This window comes from Myxine glutinosa, chromosome 2 (genome assembly GCF_964187855.1).
Source record: "Myxine glutinosa chromosome 2, kmMyxGlut1.1, whole genome shotgun sequence".
Lineage (NCBI taxonomy): Eukaryota > Metazoa > Chordata > Myxini > Myxiniformes > Myxinidae > Myxine > Myxine glutinosa.
Genome location: NC_136262.1, coordinates 114,641,904 through 114,662,933, shown reverse-complemented (window position 1 = coordinate 114,662,933; position 21,030 = coordinate 114,641,904). Strand labels below are relative to the sequence as shown.

Genomic DNA, 21,030 nt, shown 5'->3' with positions numbered 1-21,030 from the left:
ACTGAGCCTTCCACTAACCACTCACTGCCCACATTAATCACACTAACCACTGAGCCTTCCACTAACCACTCACTGCCCACATTAATCACACTAACCACTGAGCCTTCCACTAACCACTCACTGCCCACATTAATCACACTAACCACTGCCCACGTAGAAAGTTTCGATTCCCTTCCCATGATCCGTGTGCACGATCAGATTTCGTGCTTCTCGCGAGACCCCCGGACCGTGCGTCCCCAACGTGTGTTCCTGGCGAGACCCCCGGAGCACGCGTCCCCAACGGCCTGGTTGGCCATATCACTCAATGGTGAAGAATCACTTTAAAAATTCTACTAGCCGGATCCGGATCCGAATCTTCACCAAAATCTAATCAATTCTTCCTTGTCAGACACACAACCGGTTCAACAGGTTTCGTCCAAATCCGTCCATAACTTTTTGAGATATCCTGCTATGTATCGTTTTTGGCCCGATCTCCCAATGGTGAAGAATCACTTAAGGGGGCACTATACACACAGGCAGCAGCAGAAAAAAAAGACAAAAAAAGTTTGTACGATGCTGCTAGGAAAGCTTCCGTTCAGAAAACAAAGATACGGGAAAATATTTCAAAGGCAAAAAGAAAAAAGGAGGAAAGCTTTATTGAAGAAGAAGGCCAAACATATGGTAGTGGGGAGTTTGGAGAGGCGTTTGTCCATCAACATACAAGTACAAGGGTGAAAAGAATGAAAAAACTTGCAAAGTGAACTCCAGATTCATGAAATAATGGAAAAACATTGTACGCAATTGTAATTTCAATGTATAGGAAACGGAATCCTGATGTCAATGGCCACTTACAGCAAATGTGTGTTTACATAATATTAGTTTACATTTTCCCCTATAACTTTGGAATTCTTAATTCTTTTCACTTCAAATTTGGCACAGATATTGATAATGACCCAACAAAGATATTAATAGAGTTTTATTGTATTATGACCTTGGGTTTTTAATTTAAAGGATGTCAATTCTCATTGGACGATTAATGGTTGCCATGGCAACACGAAATGCCAATTATACAAATGCATCAATTAAAATGTTTGTTTCCTAGTATTGTATATATGTACCAAGTTTGAACGTAAATGGACTTGTCATAGAGAAGATATAAGCTGAAAAGTGGTAATTCATCGTTTGTATGCATCTGGTTACCATGGTAACCATGCATAATATAATGCTATGTAATGTATACCAATGTAATGTTCATATATCAAGCAACATGTACATATATAGTTTTGCATATTTTCAATCAAGACATTTTATCAAAAAGTGCATTACTGTGATTCAGTGTTGTTTTTACTGTGTTCAGTGTAGTGCTCCCTTAAAAAATTCTTCACCAATAAGGAAATCTTCACCAAAATCGAATCATTTCGTCCTTCACTACATCTCTGCCAAATCCCGTCGGAATCCGTCCACAACTTTTTCAGATATTTTATTCACAAACAAACAGAGACAGACAGAAAGACAGACAGGAGTGAAAACATAACCTCCATCCACCTTTGGTGACGGAGGTAATAAATAGCCCAATGGGCGACAAACGGTTATTTCCCGCGGTTTCTGAGAAGAATTTAAAATAAATTACCTGAATTTGAGGCGCCCCCTCTCCCCCCCCCATTTTCAGCCTCTTATAGAGGGCAGATCCGGAAGGAGAGCAGAACTCCATGACACCTTGCTGGTCTGGTGTATCTTACCAATTTTGGTCCATATCAGTCAGGTAGTTTGGGAGAAGTTTCGTCAAATGTCAACGACGGACACCGGGACCCGCTCTGAGGTTATTTTGGAGAAATAACCTAATTACTGTTACTGTCAAATTTTAAGTAAATAACTCTGTTCTTTGTTTTTGTTCCCTATTTTTAAATAAATAATAAACCATCTTTCATGCACCACACGCACCCAATTGAATAACCACCGCACCTCACAGAAATCACAATACAGAGAGGGAAAAGGAGCAGGAAGCTTCCAACACAATTGGCGGGAAAATCCATCGATGAAGTGAACGGGACATCTCTTGAGCAAGATGACTGACAGCAGAAGGAGGCGGTGCCTGGGAGTGTGCACCAATAGAAACCCAGTGTCGAGGATCAAAGTTAAAGCTACAACCTTTGCTCCAAGGAACTCTGCTTCCCATGAACTTTGATCCCGCAAGTCCCCGCTCCACGCAAGTGGCCTAAAAGTCAGAACGGTGAAGCCGTCCGCTGCTGCTGAATCTCGCCAGGGACTTTGCTGCAACTTGTACTGGAGATGTCCTGCCTGCCAATGGGACCAGAAGGAGAACACTGCCGGGAAACTGTGCTGGAGACGAAGCTGAGTGCGCTGGAGCCAGAAAAGCTGAAAGAAGGGCCCAGAGAGTGAGGACGAGCAGGCCGAAGGTCCCTGGGGCCTGGTGATTGTTCCACAACTGATATACACGACTTTTTCTTGCTGTCCCTCTGATAAACTTTCTAATTTGTCTACCTAAGGCTCATAAAGAGCTGCCAACCGGTGCCAGAGATATCAGCGAACAGCCCTTGTTCTTTTCAGGGCAGGCTTGCTGATTCGCACATCAAACTTTCCTTTAAACATACACCCGCACCTCTACATTACAGGTTCTGCTTACATTACCTTCCCCGCTTTCTTCCTTACCTGCATCAGGATTGGCACACGGCCGTCGACAGTGCCCCCAGTGAGTCAAAGGGCTGCCAACATGCCCTGATCTGTACCTCTATCTCTGTAGCTTCCTCGGTATGGTCTGCTAGTTGATAAGTAACATTGTAGAAGGGGATAACTGATAAGGGCTGAGGGTAAGAACTTTTCGACTGTGCCTTTTCTTTGGTTTGTTACCGTGCTTGTGTAAATGTGTCTCTTTGCCGATTGCCCATTGTAAATATTTTCTTCTTTGGCAAACGGGTTATTTGCATCCTGCCCGTTCCGTCTCATTTCCTATTGGCTCGATTAAGTGCGTAACCGTCCAGACAGCCGGGAAGTTCAGCTCCGTGGATTGGCGTACTTGACGGTTCCGCTCGACCGTACCTGATTAGGTAGACAAGGACGCATTGAGAGTACACGCCCCAATTGACATCGCCAACCCACCGGAAAGGTAACGCGTTTCGTAGCGAGGACCCTAGCAGGTTTGGCGGGATCAAATGGCGTCCGTGGTCGACTAGCAACCCGCTGGACCACGGAGTTATGCATGGTTGGTGGCCTCAGGGCCACAGTTCGGGAGGACTTCGAGAAGTCACCTTGTGGTAAACCCCGAAACTCGGTTCTGTAACAATGTTTTAAATATTGCTAATTATTAGGTAGTCAAAGTAATTAGAAATTTGTTAATTACTAAATAACGTGGTAATGAGAGCACTTTTTAAATATTGCATATGTAATTATATTGTATTTTGGGTCACAAGACTCGCCATTGTTTGATTAAGTTAATTTTGAATACGAAACAATTTTTACTTTGGCTTTGGTTTACACGTCATTGTAACTTCGTGCTCTTGAATATAAATGTCTCTCACAATCCACATCATCAAATATATAAACCTTGTAATATCTACACACCTGCTCAGGTTATTTGACAATACACATGATCTTACCATGTTAAATACAACCTGTTTTACCCATTTGATGTTTTTAACTCATAGATGCAGGTGTCAAAAATCCTACATAACCACAGCCATCGGGCCTCGGAGGCCCAACGGATGGATTCGTGGAATGTAAAAAAAAAAAAAAAAATTCTTTCATATCCTTTTTCAATCCAAGTCGATGCTCATGGATGTGTATTTACTCAGAAAATGTGAATCGTTGATCCTATTAGTTGGAAGAATCCCATACTTGTAATGAACCTTTTTTTTTGCAATTTTTTTTTTTTGTTCTTGGTTTTTCAACTTTTTTTTCTCTAAAACTTTGAGGTTCATGGAGGAGTATTTGCTCAAAAAATGATTCACCAATCCTTTTATTTAGAATTTATATGTCCACAACTGTCAAAAATCCTACACCAATGCAGCCATTGGGCCTCGGAGGCCCCACAAATGTATTAGTGTAATGTTTTTAAATTTTCTTATTTTTTTCACTGAATTATTTGTAACCAAGTTATAGGAGGATATAATGAGGCTCATATCAAGAAAATAATGATATAACATAGTAGTACAACATTTATGCGGGGTCTCGAAGGCCCCAGGCCTGCATTCGTGTCGGATTTTCGGGTTATAAGTGAAGAATGAAGATTTTCCCACGAGCCCGAATGATTTTTTAATTTTTTTTTTATGTCACTGAATTTTGTGTAACAACATGAAAGTCGGTGAAAATGAGGCTCATTCCAAAAAAGAATTGAACAGCATAGTTTTTGCAACAACAAAAACCTTGTGGGCCTCTGAGGCCCAATCACTGCACCCAAGGGTTAAAACGACAGTCCTGAACTCTTTTTCAATTCACACAAATTGTATTCTACCGACGATTAGAAAACCGAATTAGAGCGTCCATCTATTACGTACGCACAGGGATAAAAATGACAATTTGCTGAAATTACAAATTATTTAATCTCACGAAATCTCAAATTCTTCACCCAACAAAGTTTCAAACAAACACTCAAAATTAATAACCTCTACATAAATGATATACTTTATCAAAACAATAACCAATCACATGGCAAACCCCCAGGGTCAAAACACCACACACAAGGTTTAGATCGTTATGGCATTCCATGTAAAATGGTAATCCCATCCTTTATGGAACCCATGATGTATAAACCATCTTCATAAACCTGAACAAGGTTTGTGAACTACCCTTTTGCCAACACAATCGTCCATTTTGGAAAAGACAACAATTTAAGGTTTCATTTTCATGTATTACACACAGAGAGGAATTTGTTGAAGTATCAGGTGAAATAGTCAAAGGAAATTAAGTTTGAGAACATCAACAACAACAACAACAACATGCATTTTAAGGCCATGTTCCCTGCTAGAGCGGGGGTTAGCCTTGCGGTCCCCATGACAATCTTCTCCATTTTGCCCTATTTTCTGCATCTCTCCTTGTTAACCCCCTTGCCCGCATTTCTTCTTCCACCATCTTTAGCCAAGTCTTTCTCGGTCTTCCCCGTCCTCTACTTCCTTCTACATTAACTTCCATCACTCTTCTCAACCAGTCACTTTCATCCTTCCTCAATACATGACCAAACCATCTCAACCTGTTCCTCTTCACAGCATCAATCACAGGCAATATTCCCATCATCTTTCGCAATTCATCATTTGTCTTCCTCTCTCTCAACGATACTCCGCACATCCATCGAACCATTCGCATTTCCACCCTTTCCAGCCTTCGTTGCTGCTCTACGTTCATTACCCATGTCTCGCTCCCATAAATCATAACACTTCTCACACATGCAGCATACACCTTTCCCTTCAGCTTCAGCGACACTCTCCTCCTCATCAGCACGCCACTCAGTTCCCGAAACTTCTTCCATGCACATCTCACTCGAGCAACCGTTGCCGAGTCTGATCCACCTTCTCCATTCAGCATGTCTCCGAGGTAGCAAAATGTTTTCACACCTTCCAGCTTCACGCCGTCTCCAAGATCCAACTCAACATTTCCTCCATCTGCAGCTCCCTCTGTGCACACCTTACATTTGAATGTAGCTGCCACACTGGTTAATGACCCTCTCAGAGGATCATTAAAGTTTGAGAACATCAATGAATCAAAAACAACCATTCCTCAACAGGAAGGCCTCATTGGCATCGTCGTCCTCCATCGTGACCCTCACATCGTTTCGTTTCACAGATGGTTCCACAGGTCCTGCTGGCGATCACCATTGTGACGCTGTGGTTGCTCGTGGCAACGGGCCATTGTGACCATCGGCCGACGACGCATCCGCTCGCCACCGGTAGCCCTGTCGCCGCTCAAGCACCCCGAGTGCCCGGAGCTTGGCTTGTGGGGGGCTGGAGTGAGGGTGCTCAAGGTGCGACAAGAGTAAGGGTGGGGAAAAGGTTGAGAAGAAGAGGAAAACGAAGAAAAGGAAAAGGGAAAAGGGGTCGAGGTAAGATGAATAAATTCACACCTGATCTGGGTTTCCACCAGCGGTGCCACTGTCCATGATTGACAAAAAAAAACCCAGCTGGATTTGAGCTTTAAAATACATAAACAACAAAACCCCATAGAGGCTGACAGGCCATATTGGTACAACAACCAAACCACCAAAAAAAACAAACAAAAAAAAACTTGAATATCCATGCCATTCGTTCAGGACTAATTTAGAATCACCTGATGTACCAGAGGCTAACTCCTAATCAGAGCCTGTCCCTCTTTCAACACCTCCCACCCCCAAAGGAAAGTCTAGTCGTCACCATGGCAACAAAAAGGTTCGATCACCAGCAGTCACCACACACATTGCTAAAACGGTCGTCATGGACAATACAGAATGGGGGACAACGCCCGCAACAACTGCACAACAACCGGGCGCACTACTGCAGGTAAGACCGTGACGACCTCAAGGTTTTTATTATTTATTATTTTGGTATAAAAAAAACGTTTTCTCTTGGATAAGTAAATAATAAACTGACAATGCAATGAAAGGACAAAAAGATGCTTTGGATTTGAAAAATATTTAACAGAGAAGAAAAATAAATGGAAACGATAATGATAAATGATCAGAGATGATGCTGATGATGAGGTAGTTGGTAAAGATTATGTAGTTGGTGAAGATTATGTCGTTGGTAAAGATGATGCTAATGATGATGTAGTTGGTAAAGATGATGCTAATGATGATGTAGTTGGTGAAGATGATGTAGTTGGTAAAGATGATGCTAATGATGATGTAGTTGGTAAAGATGATGTAGTTGGTAAAGATGATGCTAATGATGATGTAGTTGGTGAAGATTATGTCGTTGGTAAAGATGATGCTAATGATGATGTAGTTGGTAAAGATGATGTAGTTGGTAAAGATGATGCTAATGATGATGTAGTTGGTAAAGATGATGTAGTTGGTAAAGATGATGCTAATGATGATGTAGTTGGTGAAGATTATGTCGTTGGTAAAGATGATGCTAATGATGATGTAGTTGGTGAAGATGATGTAGTTGGTAAAGATGATGCTAATGATGATGTAGTTGGTAAAGATTATGTAGTTGGTAAAGATGATGCTAATGATGATGTAGTTGGTGAAGATGATGTAGTTGGTAAAGATGATGCTAATGATTATGTCGTTGGTGAAGATTATGTCGTTGGTAAAGATGATGCTAATGATGATGTAGTTGGTAAAGATGATGTAGTTGGTAAAGATGATGCTAATGATGATGTAGTTGGTAAAGATTATGTAGTTGGTAAAGATGATGCTAATGATGATGTAGTTGGTGAAGATGATGTAGTTGGTAAAGATGATGCTAATGATGATGTAGTTGGTAAAGATTATGTAGTTGGTAAAGATGATGCTAATGATGATGTAGTTGGTAAAGATTATGTAGTTGGTAAAGATGATGCTAATGATGATGTAGTTGGTGAAGATGATGTAGTTGGTAAAGATGATGCTAATGATGATGTAGTTGGTAAAGATGATGCTAATGATGATGTAGTTGGTGAAGATGATGTAGTTGGTAAAGATGATGCTAATGATTATGTCGTTGGTGAAGATTATGTCGTTGGTAAAGATGATGCTAATGATGATGTAGTTGGTAAAGATGATGCTAATGATGATGTAGTTGGTGAAGATTATGTCGTTGGAAAAGATGATGCTAATGATGATGTAGTTGGTGAAGATTATGTCGTTGGTAAAGATGATGCTAATGATGATGTAGTTGGTGAAGATTATGTAGTTGGTAAAGATGATGATGATGTAGTTGGTAAAGATGATGTAGTTGGTAAAGATGATGCTAATGATGATGTAGTTGGTGAAGATTATGTCGTTGGTAAAGATGATGCTAATGATGATGTAGTTGGTGAAGATTATGTCGTTGGTAAAGATGATGCTAATGATGATGTAGTTGGTGAAGATTATGTCGTTGGTAAAGATGATGATGATGATGATGTAGTTGGTGAAGATTATGTAGTTGGTAAAGATGATGATGATGTAGTTGGTAAAGATGATGTAGTTGGTCGTTGGTAAAGATGTAGTTGGTTGGTAAAGATGGTATCATGGTAAAGATGAAGATTATGTCGTTGGTAAAGATGATGCTAATGATGATGTAGTTGGTGAAGATTATGTAGTTGGTAAAGATGATGATGATGTAGTTGGTAAAAAAGTATGTAGTTGGTAAAGATGATGCTAATGATGATGTAGTTGGTGAAGATGATGTAGTTGGTAAAGATGATGCTAATGATGTAGTTGGTAAAGATGATGCTAATGATGATGTAGTTGGTAAAGATGATGTAGTTGGTAAAGATGATGATGATGTAGTTGGTAAAGATTATGTCGTTGGTAAAGATGATGCTAATGATGATGTAGTTGGTGAATATTATGTCGTTGGTAAAGATGATGCTAATGATGATGTAGTTGGTGAAGATGATGAAGTTGGTAAAGATGATGCTAATGATGATGTAGTTGGTAAAGATGATGCTAATGATGATGTAGTTGGTAAAGATGATGCTAATGATGATGTAGTTGGTGAAGATGATGTAGTTGGTAAAGATGATGCTAATGATGATGTAGTTGGTAAAGATGATGCTAATGATGATGTAGGTGGTGAAGATGATGTAGTTGGTAAAGATGATGTAGTTGGTAAAGATGATGCTAATGATGATGTAGTTGGTTAAGATGATGCTAATGATGATGTAGTTGGTGAAGATTATGTCGTTGGTAAAGATGATGCTAATGATGATGTAGTTGGTGAAGATTATGTAGTTGGTAAAGATGATGCTAATGATGATGTAGTTGGTGAAGATGATGTAGTTGGTAAATATGATGCTAATGATGATGTAGTTGGTAAAGATTATGTAGTTGGTAAAGATGATGCTAATGATGATGTAGTTGGTGAAGATTATGTCGTTGGTAAAGATGATGCTAATGATGATGTCGTTGGTAAAGATTATGTAGTTGGTAAAGATGATGCTAATGATGATGTAGTTGGTAAAGATTATGTAGTTGGTAAAGATGATGCTAATGATGATGTAGTTGGTAAAGATTATGTAGTTGGTAAAGATGATGCTAATGATGATGTAGTTGGTAAAGATTATGTAGTTGGTAAAGATGATGCAGATGATGTCGTTGGTAAAGATTATGTTGTTGGTAAAGATGATGATGATGATGATGTAGTTGGTAAAGATTATGTTGTTGGTAAAGATGATGCGAATGATGATGTAGTTGGTAGGGTTGATATAAAATGTGAGGACAATGTCGATGTAGTTGGTAGAGATTGTGCCGATACTTTTCACAGGCACCTCGCTGGCGCAGTGCACATGAGGGGCCTCTACTCGACATGTCTCTATTTGATTGGACAGAATACGAAGACATGAGACCACGTGGTTGGATGGAGGGAGGGGTCGAATCTGATGGTTGGTGTATCGTTTTTGTTGGGTATACATGGTCGAGGCTCATGGAAGAGCTACAGCAGAATGAAATGGAACAAAATGGGAAGGCGGAAATATCAACAGCAGAGTTATAGTGAAAGTGAGATCAAGGTAGGGGGAGTGGGAGGGGGTCACATGGGGTTAACAATCTGCACACAAGCTGAATGAAACACAGCAGGAAGCTGAAAGGTAAGGCAGAGATGAAACTGGAAAGGAGAAAATCATCCAACAAGTAACAAATGAAAATGTGTGAGGGAGAAATACAATAACCTGGAAAAAGGGAGTGCTTGGGAATGGGGTCATTTTGGGGCAGATTAGCATGAATATGGATGGTGGTATTGGTGGTGGTGGTGAAAACATTTCAATTGGATTATCCACAACAGATAGTCAAAATGTTTTTCCCTTTTAAAAATTTCCAAAGCCATGAACAAGACTTCTATTCAAATGTCATCAGGCCACACACTCTCCACCTGAAACACCTGCGGTGGTGGCTGTGATCTCAGGAAAGACGAACACCTGTGCTGTGTCGCTGGTCGAAGGTCATTCCTTCATTGTTGAAAGAAAATCTTTTTAACTCCCTTGTTTTGACTTTCATAGCAGCGACTAAAACATTACATGAAGTCTTCTCTTATAAACCCTTTCCTCTTTTTTAAAATCAAATACCAGTAGTTGAGCGAGTTCAACAATAATTCTCTCTTAAAAATAAATCATGAAAACAGTTCCACCTCCGTTTTCTGGCAGACAAGATGCGTGGTGAGCAGTCGGATGAGAGCAGCGTTGTAGGAGATGAGCAGTCTTGCCACCACCATCCGGACTGTGACCCTGGTAAGATCGACGTGTCCTTTAATGCTAATCAGTTAATCCAAGAAAGGTGCCCACTAACCTGTCCTCACTAATCCACTACACTATACACCATCTTGCATGTCATTACTTGGCTACATCTCACCCGACCATCTCAATCATGGTCACCTCTTTATACAAAACGCACAATACTTGTCTTTTTCTGGGGGAGGGAGGTAGGATTGATTGGAGGCCAAAATGTCCCAATTAGGGTTCACAATGCCTCCACATGACATCTTGGAGTCCACAACATCATGGTACTGCTTTAAGGACTTGACTCAGTGGGTTCCTCAAGGCCAAGTTGTCCATTGCTCTTGTAAGGTCCTTCCCCCATTGCCACAAGGAATGAGTGGTCAACCTTTTCTTTATCCAGAACTCTTTATACTCCCCCTAGGGTCTTGCTGCGACCTACGGCACCACCTCTGCCACCAACACCACCTTGAGACGAACGCTCGTTGTTACGGTGACTGCATGTGCGACAAAGGTATGGTTCATTCTTCAGACAGAAGATATTCCCTTCCCTTACATGAACCTTTCAATTCCTTTTACGTTTGCTCCCTTCTGCACACCATACCTCCCTACCCTCAATCAAACAAAGTTTAGGGGATGTTGGAGGATGGCATGGGGACGGCGAGGACATGGCAAGTACCTGTGTACTTGGGCCAGGTTGTTTTGACGAGTGCACACCTACCAAAGCCGACACTTTGCCATGTTTGGAGGTCGTTTGAGGCTGTGGATGTAAATTTTGCCACAGCTGAGGCTGTGGATGTAAATTTATACAAGAATCCTGCATCCACCACTTCAAGCTTCCAGCTGACTGGCATCTCACGTCGTCTTCCAGTTCCATTCCTGATCACCAATCTCAGCCATAGCCCACCTGTTCCTACAGGCCATGCTTTGAATGGCTGCTTGCCCAATTTTTGCCCTTTTGTGTTGGTCGAAACCCCCTCCAATCCTGTCACTTTGCTCTTCCATGAGCCTTGACTTTATTAAATGAAATATTAACCTTTTCTCATTCTCAACCTCAAATTACTGGAACGTCTTGCACATGGATGTCATGAAGATGGACCATGCTTCTCCCGTTTCTCCTTCAGGTCTGCGCTGCTTCGCCAAGTTCCATCAGCGGAGTCGTGTGACGCGCACGAAGGGGAGGTGCCAAGATCCTTCATCGACCAATCCAAAGCGAGGCTCCTTCATTACCAATTAATCCGGAAGACCATTTTTACCCGTGAAAACTTATGTATTCATAAACCCAATGAGTGTGTGTCGTCATGTTGGCAAGAGCAGAACTCCTGCTCGAAAATCATGTTATTTGATAAAGCAAAACGACTGTGTAAGAAAAGTATTAATTCAATGACTCACTGTCATCAACACAATCTTTGGTGTCAAAAGGCATATTCGCTTTCATTAAAAGGTGTTTCTCCGGGCTTGACCCCGAAAAACTGATTTGAGTTGCTTTCCCCCCTCTATCTCTGTCTCCCTCATAGATTAAAGCGACGCAGAAACTCAGGCACCGCAAACAGCCCCTCTCAAGGTGTAAAAGTCTGAAGAACAACAAACAGATACCAGTGTCCCAGGCTAGAGGTCGAGACACGTCTTAGACAACAACGTGTGGGGATTTCTCGGCCAGGATGATAGCACACGGGGAGCTCAGGAACTGGAGATCGGGACTTAGGCAACTCAAGGCCTGGAAATGTTAGCACGAGACTTGATGCTGAAATGAATTGCTCAAACTCACTGGGTGTAGTTTAAAGGAGGGATGGGGGTGGGGGAAGAGAAAAAAAAAAAAAAAAAACTGCCACAATGTCATTTATCATGACCAGGATGCAGCAAGCACTCTGCAAATACAGTACCTCTCCACATACATGATCAAACAGCAGGCTCCATAACCATCTGTGTAGGTTCTCCAACAAGCGCAGTGCCTGGATGCTTGAGGAGTACAAAAAGTTATTTATAGCCCTCAAGGTATTCGCCGAGGGGTGGTTGCAGAAGTTCCGCAGAAATCGGAGGGATTTCAAGGCTGGCCCTTCGGGCTTTGTTCCTGGTACCAGAAAGGTGCTCTTGAGCTTCACCAGAAGGGACACCTAGAGATGTGCATCAATATTGATATCGTCACCATCATCGAATCTTAGCACCACAATCATGAGGTCGTTGCAAAGTCCAAGGCAAATTCAAATTCCTCCATTTCAACACCTTCATCACCTCAAATCCCTCCCATCCTCCGCCTTTCCAAACTTGATTATTTTAGCAGTCCTATGAATGTCACCGAACGTACCAACCAATGTAGCACTGGCAAAGGTTTTCATGGGAAGTGGCCTGCTTGATGAGTAGATCTACCTGAATTGGGACATCCAGGGTTTCCTCATGAGAGAAATCCCGTCCTGCAGAGGGAACACAATGAAGAGCGGATTTGCAAGAAGATTATTTTGAGGACATTAAAACCACAGATATCATTGTCAGGTTCAACAATTCATATGAAGAACTGCGGTTCAACAATCTCGTAGAACCAGAGCCAAATGGTGGCTGCTTGGAAACGAGATCCCTTAGAAACTGACGTGTTGAAAGGTCGGGAATTCATAAGGTTTTAACAGTGTGTCGTGAAAGTGAATAGGGATTTATAGGGATTTTGGGATTCACGGAGTGAGCGAGTTAAGCAGGTCAGGAAACCGAGGGCCCTAGAATACGACAGACCTAGAGAGAAGTGTTCTTGCATAAAGGCTCACCAGTGAGCTTGTCTCGCACACGGTTGATGATGCTGATGGCTTTTTTATTCAAAGCTTCGTGTTGTACAAATCCATCTCCCACTGTGTGCAGCCAGCGGAGCCCATTGTGACCGAGGTAGAGGACACAAAACACTCACATTAGAAATGCATTCAAAATGGATCCACTTGTCTGATCACGAGATGAACAGTCGTTATAGCAGGTGTGTGTGTGTGTGTGTGTGTGTGTGTGTGTGTGTGTGTGTGTGCGTGTGTTTATGTGTCTGTGTGTAGGGGGAGAGGAGGTTTACACGAAAGCGGGTATGTGGCCATCCACGAAGGTTTTTTTTGTTTGTTTGTTTGTTTTACACCTGAAAGTTTACTTTACTATAACATGTTTACTATAGCATGTGATGAAAGACATATGCGACATAGTGATGCGATCACATCGATGATCAAGGTGTCTTCGTAGGTTACATCATCAGGCGTTCAACAGTCACGTACAATACGGACCGGACCGCCTTTCATGAAACTAAACATGTCTGCAGTCGCAGACAATCAGCATTAACTCTGCCGAGAGACATTTCATACGTACCGGGATATGGGAGGAAAATTATATGGGTGCAAGAAGAGGTAAATTTATTAATATATTTAATACATGTTCCTTACACATAACTTCAATGCAAGAGGAGGCCATTGGGCTCATCAAAGCCTATGCTATGTTTGCCAACCTATGGTTGTTTGTCAGTGCTCTATCCTTTTAAGATGTTGAGCGCCCAGCAATGAAGCAGCACGTACCATTTTTAAAGTCTTTGGTATTAATGGGCCTGGGTTTGGACCACTGACTTACCAGACTCAGAGCAGATGCTCTATTACGCCACCAAGTCTGGTTAAAATCACTTTCTGTTACTTACAAACCAGTTTAACTCTATCCGATTCACAAATCTAGCTCTTCCATGAGCTTTGACTATGTATACAACAACAAAAAAATACATCGATTGAAAAATCGATATGGCAGTGGTGTCATGTGCAAGGAAAGACGATGGCTCAAACGCCTACCCGTATGACCAAAAACATGGGATTTTACGTTCACATGTTTGCGAATGGGACAGAAGACCGAAAAAATACAAGTCATTAGTTCCACCGGTCTCCGAGTTTGTTTATCACTTACGGAAAGACACGTCTGTGTCCAGCATAGCACTTCCTGGCTTCTTGTGGCTCACAGCAACCTCCATTGGCTCCAACATTTCTGCGCAGGCATGGGGGTAGGGGACCTCATACAAATAATTACCTGCAGCATGTGCAGGATCAGAAGATGATTTACTAATGGGAAGAACAGGGCAGAGCTTGTGCTGAAATGATAGTGATTTGGGTGCAAATCCCAAAGGAATCCCAAACACCCTGGCAAGATGTTAAGGTCGTAAAAGGGTCTTGTTTACCTGGCCCACCCTGACTGGCGGAATAAGAGTCCGTTCGATTTCGGGAATGTTTGGCACCCTTGGTAGTAGCTGCACGAGAGAGACGGAGAGGAGTTACTGATGGATATGGAAGACGGGACATGAGCGACGGAAAAAGGAAGGTGTAAGCGAGTGAAGAATCATGCAGGAGGGAAAAGTCCGTACTGTCCATGAGCCGCCAGTTGAGCAGTGGGTCGTACACAAAGGCTTCGAGCACAGCCATCACACTGTCACGATGCTCCCTCAACACCTCTACTACGTTGTGGCATGTGATGCGATAGTTACCATCCAGCCCGGTCACCTTTGCAAAGGGAAGATCACTGAGTCAATGGTGGATCTGCATTTGACATGCTCATGGGGTTCTGGTTGGACCTGCGCACTTTACCAGGCCAAGGCCTGATCTGCATGCCCAACAAGGTCCTGGGATGTGGTTATTTGATTATGACTGGATATGTGCACATGGCAAGGCCACAAGGGTCTGGCTTGACCTGATAGAATACTAAGAATAATGAGGTCACGGTTCAATCTGCATGAAAAGGTCATGGGGTCATTTCTGGACCTGCACACGTGACAAAGTAATGAGCTCAAGGCTGGATCTAAAGGAATGCTATGGGTGGACCTGCATGCATGACTCGGTTAGAGGAGACCTAATGACCTTGGCCGTGAGTATATGCATTGTCATCTCTCAAGTGTGGGGGGGGCTTTGCACCTTTTAGTGGTGAAAATTACATGCATGTTTAAGGTACAAACCTCCATAGCATTGGTCAACATGCGAGTCAGCCGGAACGGGATCTTTTCGGGAAATTTCTCTCGAGTCATCGCCACCTTGAGAAAAAGGTTAAGTTGTAATGAAGGAATGCAGATTATTTATCATCACCAGTACTATTAGACTTCAACTGAAGTAGTTTTTGCATTTCCAGTTAACCTTCCTTCCTTGCTTCTTTCGTTCCTGCCACTCGTGTGTACAGATGCCGAGATATTTATACAACACAATGAATGTACGGATCCAGGATTCCCAAACAACCTTTCAAACACTCCATTAAGACAAATACGTCTGATGTATGGTTGGATAAAATAAAATAAATATTCTCCTTGGATTGTTCAACCAAAGTACAAATTCAATTGTTTATCTGTTAAAGCAACAATGTGCTACGAGGGGGAGTCAAAAGGTTTCTTCCCTCCTTTTCCAGGATTTTCAAAGCCAAAAAAATTGACCTCCCTCCAAATGGCACGACGAATCTCACCGACCACTGGATCAATGGGTGACTGTCTGGAAACGACACATAAAAGGACAAATATCTGTCCAGAGATTGGTGTGGGACCAGTTCCTTCATGGTTGGTGAGGGGGGCTAGGGTGGAGGGGACCTTTTGACGACCCCTCATAATCCTTAATCGCATTTATGCGCCTTTTGGGTAGTGGTCAATGGTAGTTTCCCATGGAGACATCACCTCAAAGCAATCCCCAAAATCGATGTGCAAGATCTTCCCACTTAGTCGATCCAGCATCAGGTTGGATGGATGCCTAACGGAACGGCAACACAATTTACTCGATAAAACATTGACATTCATTACAACAGTACCAGCGATAATCACAACAGAAATAATAATGATAATCATTATGATAATGCCATTGTAATTCACATAGTCCTTCTCTCCGTGGTACAAGTTCTGATACTCAAGTTACTGATGACCACTGTTGGTGGAACATCGGTGCTCAAGAAGCTCAAATAGCCAACTCGTAATATTAGCCCAATTGGTAGCGCTTGAAATTCTGCCTTATAAAGAAAACAAACTTATGTATTTTTCTTCCAAAAAGAGGGACACCACAAACACCAAAACCTAAACACTGCATGTCTCTCGTCTCCCTCTGGATACCATAATAAATAAATAAATCCTACAATTTACCGGTCGCCAAGGCCGAGGATGTAGCCCACCATCGACATGACGGCAAGCGAACGTGTGTAGTTGGTCCGACGATCAAACCAGACCTGAAAAGAACAAAAACATTTGGGGACAATCATGAGCATGAGCCACATGGACCACGACGTGTTGTCGATCAAACTCGGCACAATAAGCGGACCTCGATCCGTTGACCAAACCGTGGCTCACGGTTCACTCTTTTGTTATTTTTCTCCCATTTGTGAAACCGCATCCCTGAGGCTGCTTGAGATCCCACCTTTTAACGCCTCTCGGGCGTTAAGTTGGCGGTGCACCATCAGCTACTGTCACCCCCCATACCTACTCATGATCTTTTCTACTCCCATTAACCCTTAGATGCAAGTGTCAAAAATCCTACATAAATGCAGCCATTGGGGCCTCGGAGGCCCAACGGACATATTCGTGTCATGTTTTTTTTTTTTTTTTCATAGATTTTTTTTCTTTAATATCCTTTTTCAATCCAAGTCGATGCTCATGGATGTGTATTTGCTCAGAAAATGTGAATCATTGATCCTATTAGTTGGAAGAATCCCATACAAGTAATGAATCTATTTTATTTTTGCAAAAAAAAAATTTTGTTCTTAGTTTTTCAACTTTTTTTTCTCTAAAAGGTTGAGGCTCATGGAGGAGTATTTGCTCAAAAATATGATTCATTAATCCTTTTATTTAGAATGTATATGACCACAACTGTCAAAAATCCTACACCTATGCAACCATTGGGCCTCAGAGGCCCCACAAATGTATTCGTGTAAAGTTTTTAAATTTTCATATTTTTGTCACTGAATTATTTGTAACCAAGTTATAGGAGCATATAATGAGGCTCACATCAAGAAAATAATGATATATATCAAGATATATCATAGTAGTTCAACAACATTTATGCGGGCCCACCACCAGTACAATGCCTTGATACCCTCCGGCTCCTCACTCTTCCATGAGCCTCGATTTGTATTAAAAAAAAATTAGAAGACCTGACCTCAGAGCTGGGGCTCTTGAGCCAGAGGAGACGAGCAAGGTCATCTCCAGCTGTATTGCACACGGCGTGCTCAAACACCTCCACCTTCTGCAGCAGCGTCAGGTGGTCGTAATCGGGTGCCATCTGCCAAAATACGTACACGTCCCTAGTCATGTCTCAATAGATTTACGTACTGCAGCATAGATGATGGTGCTCTTAATCCAAGGCCCATGAGAAGGTGCTCGACCATCAGTTTGGAACTCAAATGACCATCTTCCTGTGACTAGAGCAATTATTTTATAAGGAAGTGCTAAGTTGACAGTCTGTTCAGTTGTTCCCCTTTTGTATACTGTCCTTAGAATTACAAGGACATTAGTAGACAATGTACAAATACAGGGAGCATATGGGATTTGAACTTGGTTTTGGAGCACTGAGTAATAGGTTCAGATGGGAACGTTAAACAGGCCCACCCCTTGACTTGGATATGAAAGTTGTTCCCCCAAAACCCACTGTCTGAAGGCATGACTCAAAGTCAAATCATATCAGTCCTTCAAGACCTCAATTAGTGACGTGTTGTATCCCCACAACCACCAAGTTCCCGCTCTCTGAATCCATAACCCAACCTGACCCGCAGCATTATCCGATGCTCGATGTTGAGGAGAATCTTCTTCTTGTCACGATAGTCACGGATGAGTGCGTGCAGCGTGTCACAGTGGGGAACCCAGCCAATGAGACCCGAGTTGGTGGAGAGAGGTATCACAGCATAACGCTGGATGCTGGAGGCGGAAGGGAAGAAATTGCGAATCTCAATAAGCACCGGAATACTTTGTTAAAACGAGAGGAAAAAAGAAACGTCAGCAAGACAAGTGTCATGATTGACAGAAAGTAAAGGAGTTTTAAAAGTAAATGACAATTTGCTTCAAAATAAAAGCTGAACAAAGCACGGGCTAAATCAAAACATAACCTTCCGCTTTTGCGAAGGTAATGAGCACAGGTGTGAGGTTAAAACAGCAAAAGAAGATCCAAACCGTCACGGAACGAAAAGTACACCATGATCGGTCACGTGACACAAATGGAGACTTAAGCTCGTATAGGCACCGAAGCATCGACATGACGTTTTACATGGAGGACCCATGACGTCCGCCACCAAAGGTGCACTGATGTCGTTTTCACCATCGTCTGTTTGTCTGTGAGTAGGATATCTCAAAATGTTATGGACGCATTCAGTCACAACTTGGTGGACAGCTCGGGGGTGTGACAAGGACAAATTGATTAGATTTTAGTGAATATCCAGCGGATGCGATAACCTTTTTTGATGATTCGTCACCATTGAGAGATAGGGCCAAAAACGATATACAGCACGAAATTTCAAAAAGTTGTGGATTTATTAGGATGAAACTTGGTGGGTGAGTTGAGCAGGTGACAAGAACAAGCCGATTCGATCTTGGTTCAGGTCCGGATTCATATCTGGGCCCGCTTGCTCGAAGCTATGCAGTGGATACATTTAATTCGCCGGATATGTGATTTATCCACAGGATAGGTTTATCCGGGCTTCTAGCAACCAGGCCCAGGCTTATCAGTGGATACAATACGTAAACTGTTTAGCCTGGCGGAGGTATGCGCTCTATCAAATACCGTTATAGTTGTCCATGTGGCAATCACTGGTGAGACATGGATTCTTTGCAATCTTTATGGCTACGTAATCATTTCTAATGGCATGTTCACACCGCTGCATGTCCGGTCCACATTTGGGACTTTTTGCTCTGTAATTAAACTGTTGCTATTAAGCCGCTATAGGGGAAGGCTTATTGCTGTTGTAGGATTTCCTTGTACAATTAGCACACCCAATTTTTAATACTACCACAGAGTTTCTCACACTCCGAGGAGTACTAAAGCACCATTGAGAAAACGAGGGGGCCCGTTGGTCTAAACGAGGGGACCAAACTTTCACCTGTCTTCACCTCCTTGTAGCACACCTGCCTGCTGCACTAGGGGGAGGGGTGGGAAACGGGGAGGTCCTGGGAGTCTTTTCAGTCTTTTGGGCCCACAGGGACTTTTGGAACCTTGGGGTATATTTAAATAGTACATAATTAACAGATGTATGTCATTAATGGACACCAACGTATGACTGACGCGCACACACACACACACACACACACACACACACACACACACACACACACACACACACACACACACACACACACACACACACACACACACACACACACACACACACCTCATCCATTTGAATGAACTAGGGCATGCCCGTACTATATATATATATCTAAAATTATATCCCCCCCCTCTATTTACATGAAATGGTTTGGTCCATGAAATGTTTTGGTCCATTCGCAACGCCAAAGCGAACGGCGAACGCTTTACATGAAATGGTTTGGTCCATGAAATGTTTTGGTCCATTCGCAACGCCAAAGCGAACGGCGAACTAGTCTAGTAGGAAGACTAGGTCCCTCTGCACCCCCCGGAGATATACTTCTAATCAGTGTTTCTAGATTGGAAAAAATGTGTAGAAAATGACTAGCTATGGCCCCAAGCTGAAAAAATGTCCCACATACCATTTTTATGCAAATTACTGCTGCAAATTTTATGCAAAATTATGCAAATTTTATGCAAATTTTTGATGAGGAGTAGAGTTGAGGGGTCTTTGAGGGCTTCATCGAGGTGCTCTCGGTTGCAAGACTGGGTCATTCTGAGAAGCACAGCAGGGTCAGAGATCATGATGTTCTCCTCCTCAGTGAATCTCTCCATCAACAGCCTCTCCATTGCCTCACACACTGTTTTGAGGCAAAAGAGGGACTTTGCGTAGGCCTTTCCACTGAGAACACCTTTGAGAGATCCACTTGTTACTAGTTGTGCCTCAAAGAGAATCTCTGCATATCCAGAACCACGCATCTTGTGTCCAGTGAGCATCCCGATGTAGTTCATGGATGTGTGGAAGGGTCCAATCGTTACTACATGACTAGCAAATTCATTTGGCCAGCGCCAGATGATGGGAAGGGCTTTCATGCAGACACCCAGATCAAATGTATTCAGGACCCATCTCTGACCCACCTCAGCAGTTGCTGCCTCGGAACGCTTCAGTAGCTCACGAACAACTGCGTTGTCTGTGATCGGTCTGTGCCTGGTGCCTGCATGGCATGGCAATGGCCTGCAGCCTGTGCCTGGGCTAGGGGGTTTCACCTCTGCAACTGGTTCTCCCCCACCCAGCAAATCAACAGTCGACTACTGCACGCCTATCCACCAACTGCACGCCTAAACGGCTTGCGAGTACAGAACTGCTACCATCATCAAGTAGAAAGAGAAGAGAAAAAAAATGAAAAGGAAAAACATTCCAAACCGCGAGGGAAAACAACACGGCACGTCGACACAACAACGTGTCCTGTGATTGGCCGTACGTGGCTGCCAGTAGCTGCCCCCAAAAAAAAGCTTTCACCGTCCGGCGACTGAATTTAAGGGGAAAAATAAAACGCTCTTCGCTTAAAACAACGCCCTTCGCTCTGACTGAATTGGGACAATGTTTTTATGTTTTTAATTGAATTACTATCCGTAATGGCGCACGCTCTCACGGGAGCTCCGGAAGGTCGTATATCGCAGTTACGATGAATCGCAAATTCGTTTTTATTAGTTTTAA

At 42.7% G+C, this 21,030-nt stretch overlaps 2 protein-coding genes across 3 annotated transcripts in view; one reads left to right on the top strand and one right to left on the bottom strand.

Moving 5' to 3' along the window:
- DRAXIN (dorsal inhibitory axon guidance protein) overlaps nucleotides 1-11,771 on the top strand; it is a 43,732-nt gene extending 31,961 nt beyond the window's left edge. The window contains exons 2-7 of the mRNA XM_078771441.1: nucleotides 5,773-6,028; nucleotides 6,319-6,461; nucleotides 9,357-9,474; nucleotides 10,231-10,314; nucleotides 10,724-10,813; nucleotides 10,928-11,771. Coding sequence (XP_078627567.1) covers nucleotides 5,773-6,028; nucleotides 6,319-6,461; nucleotides 9,357-9,474; nucleotides 10,231-10,314; nucleotides 10,724-10,813; nucleotides 10,928-10,932 — 696 coding nt within the window. The 3' untranslated portion in view covers nucleotides 10,933-11,771. The remainder of the gene's footprint in view (nucleotides 1-5,772; nucleotides 6,029-6,318; nucleotides 6,462-9,356; nucleotides 9,475-10,230; nucleotides 10,315-10,723; nucleotides 10,814-10,927) is intronic.
- Nucleotides 11,657-21,030, bottom strand: part of MTOR (mechanistic target of rapamycin kinase) — a 55,711-nt gene continuing 46,337 nt past the window's right edge. For both annotated transcript variants that reach the window (XM_068104253.2, XM_068104254.2), the window contains 11 exons: nucleotides 18,007-18,154; nucleotides 17,400-17,522; nucleotides 16,391-16,473; nucleotides 15,935-16,007; nucleotides 15,236-15,310; nucleotides 14,651-14,786; nucleotides 14,468-14,536; nucleotides 14,200-14,277; nucleotides 13,053-13,133; nucleotides 12,605-12,710; nucleotides 11,657-12,413 (listed from right to left, as the gene is read on the bottom strand). In XM_068104253.2, coding sequence (XP_067960354.2) covers nucleotides 12,398-12,413; nucleotides 12,605-12,710; nucleotides 13,053-13,133; nucleotides 14,200-14,277; nucleotides 14,468-14,536; nucleotides 14,651-14,786; nucleotides 15,236-15,310; nucleotides 15,935-16,007; nucleotides 16,391-16,473; nucleotides 17,400-17,522; nucleotides 18,007-18,154 — 988 coding nt within the window. In that variant the 3' untranslated portion in view covers nucleotides 11,657-12,397. The remainder of the gene's footprint in view (nucleotides 12,414-12,604; nucleotides 12,711-13,052; nucleotides 13,134-14,199; nucleotides 14,278-14,467; nucleotides 14,537-14,650; nucleotides 14,787-15,235; nucleotides 15,311-15,934; nucleotides 16,008-16,390; nucleotides 16,474-17,399; nucleotides 17,523-18,006; nucleotides 18,155-21,030) is intronic.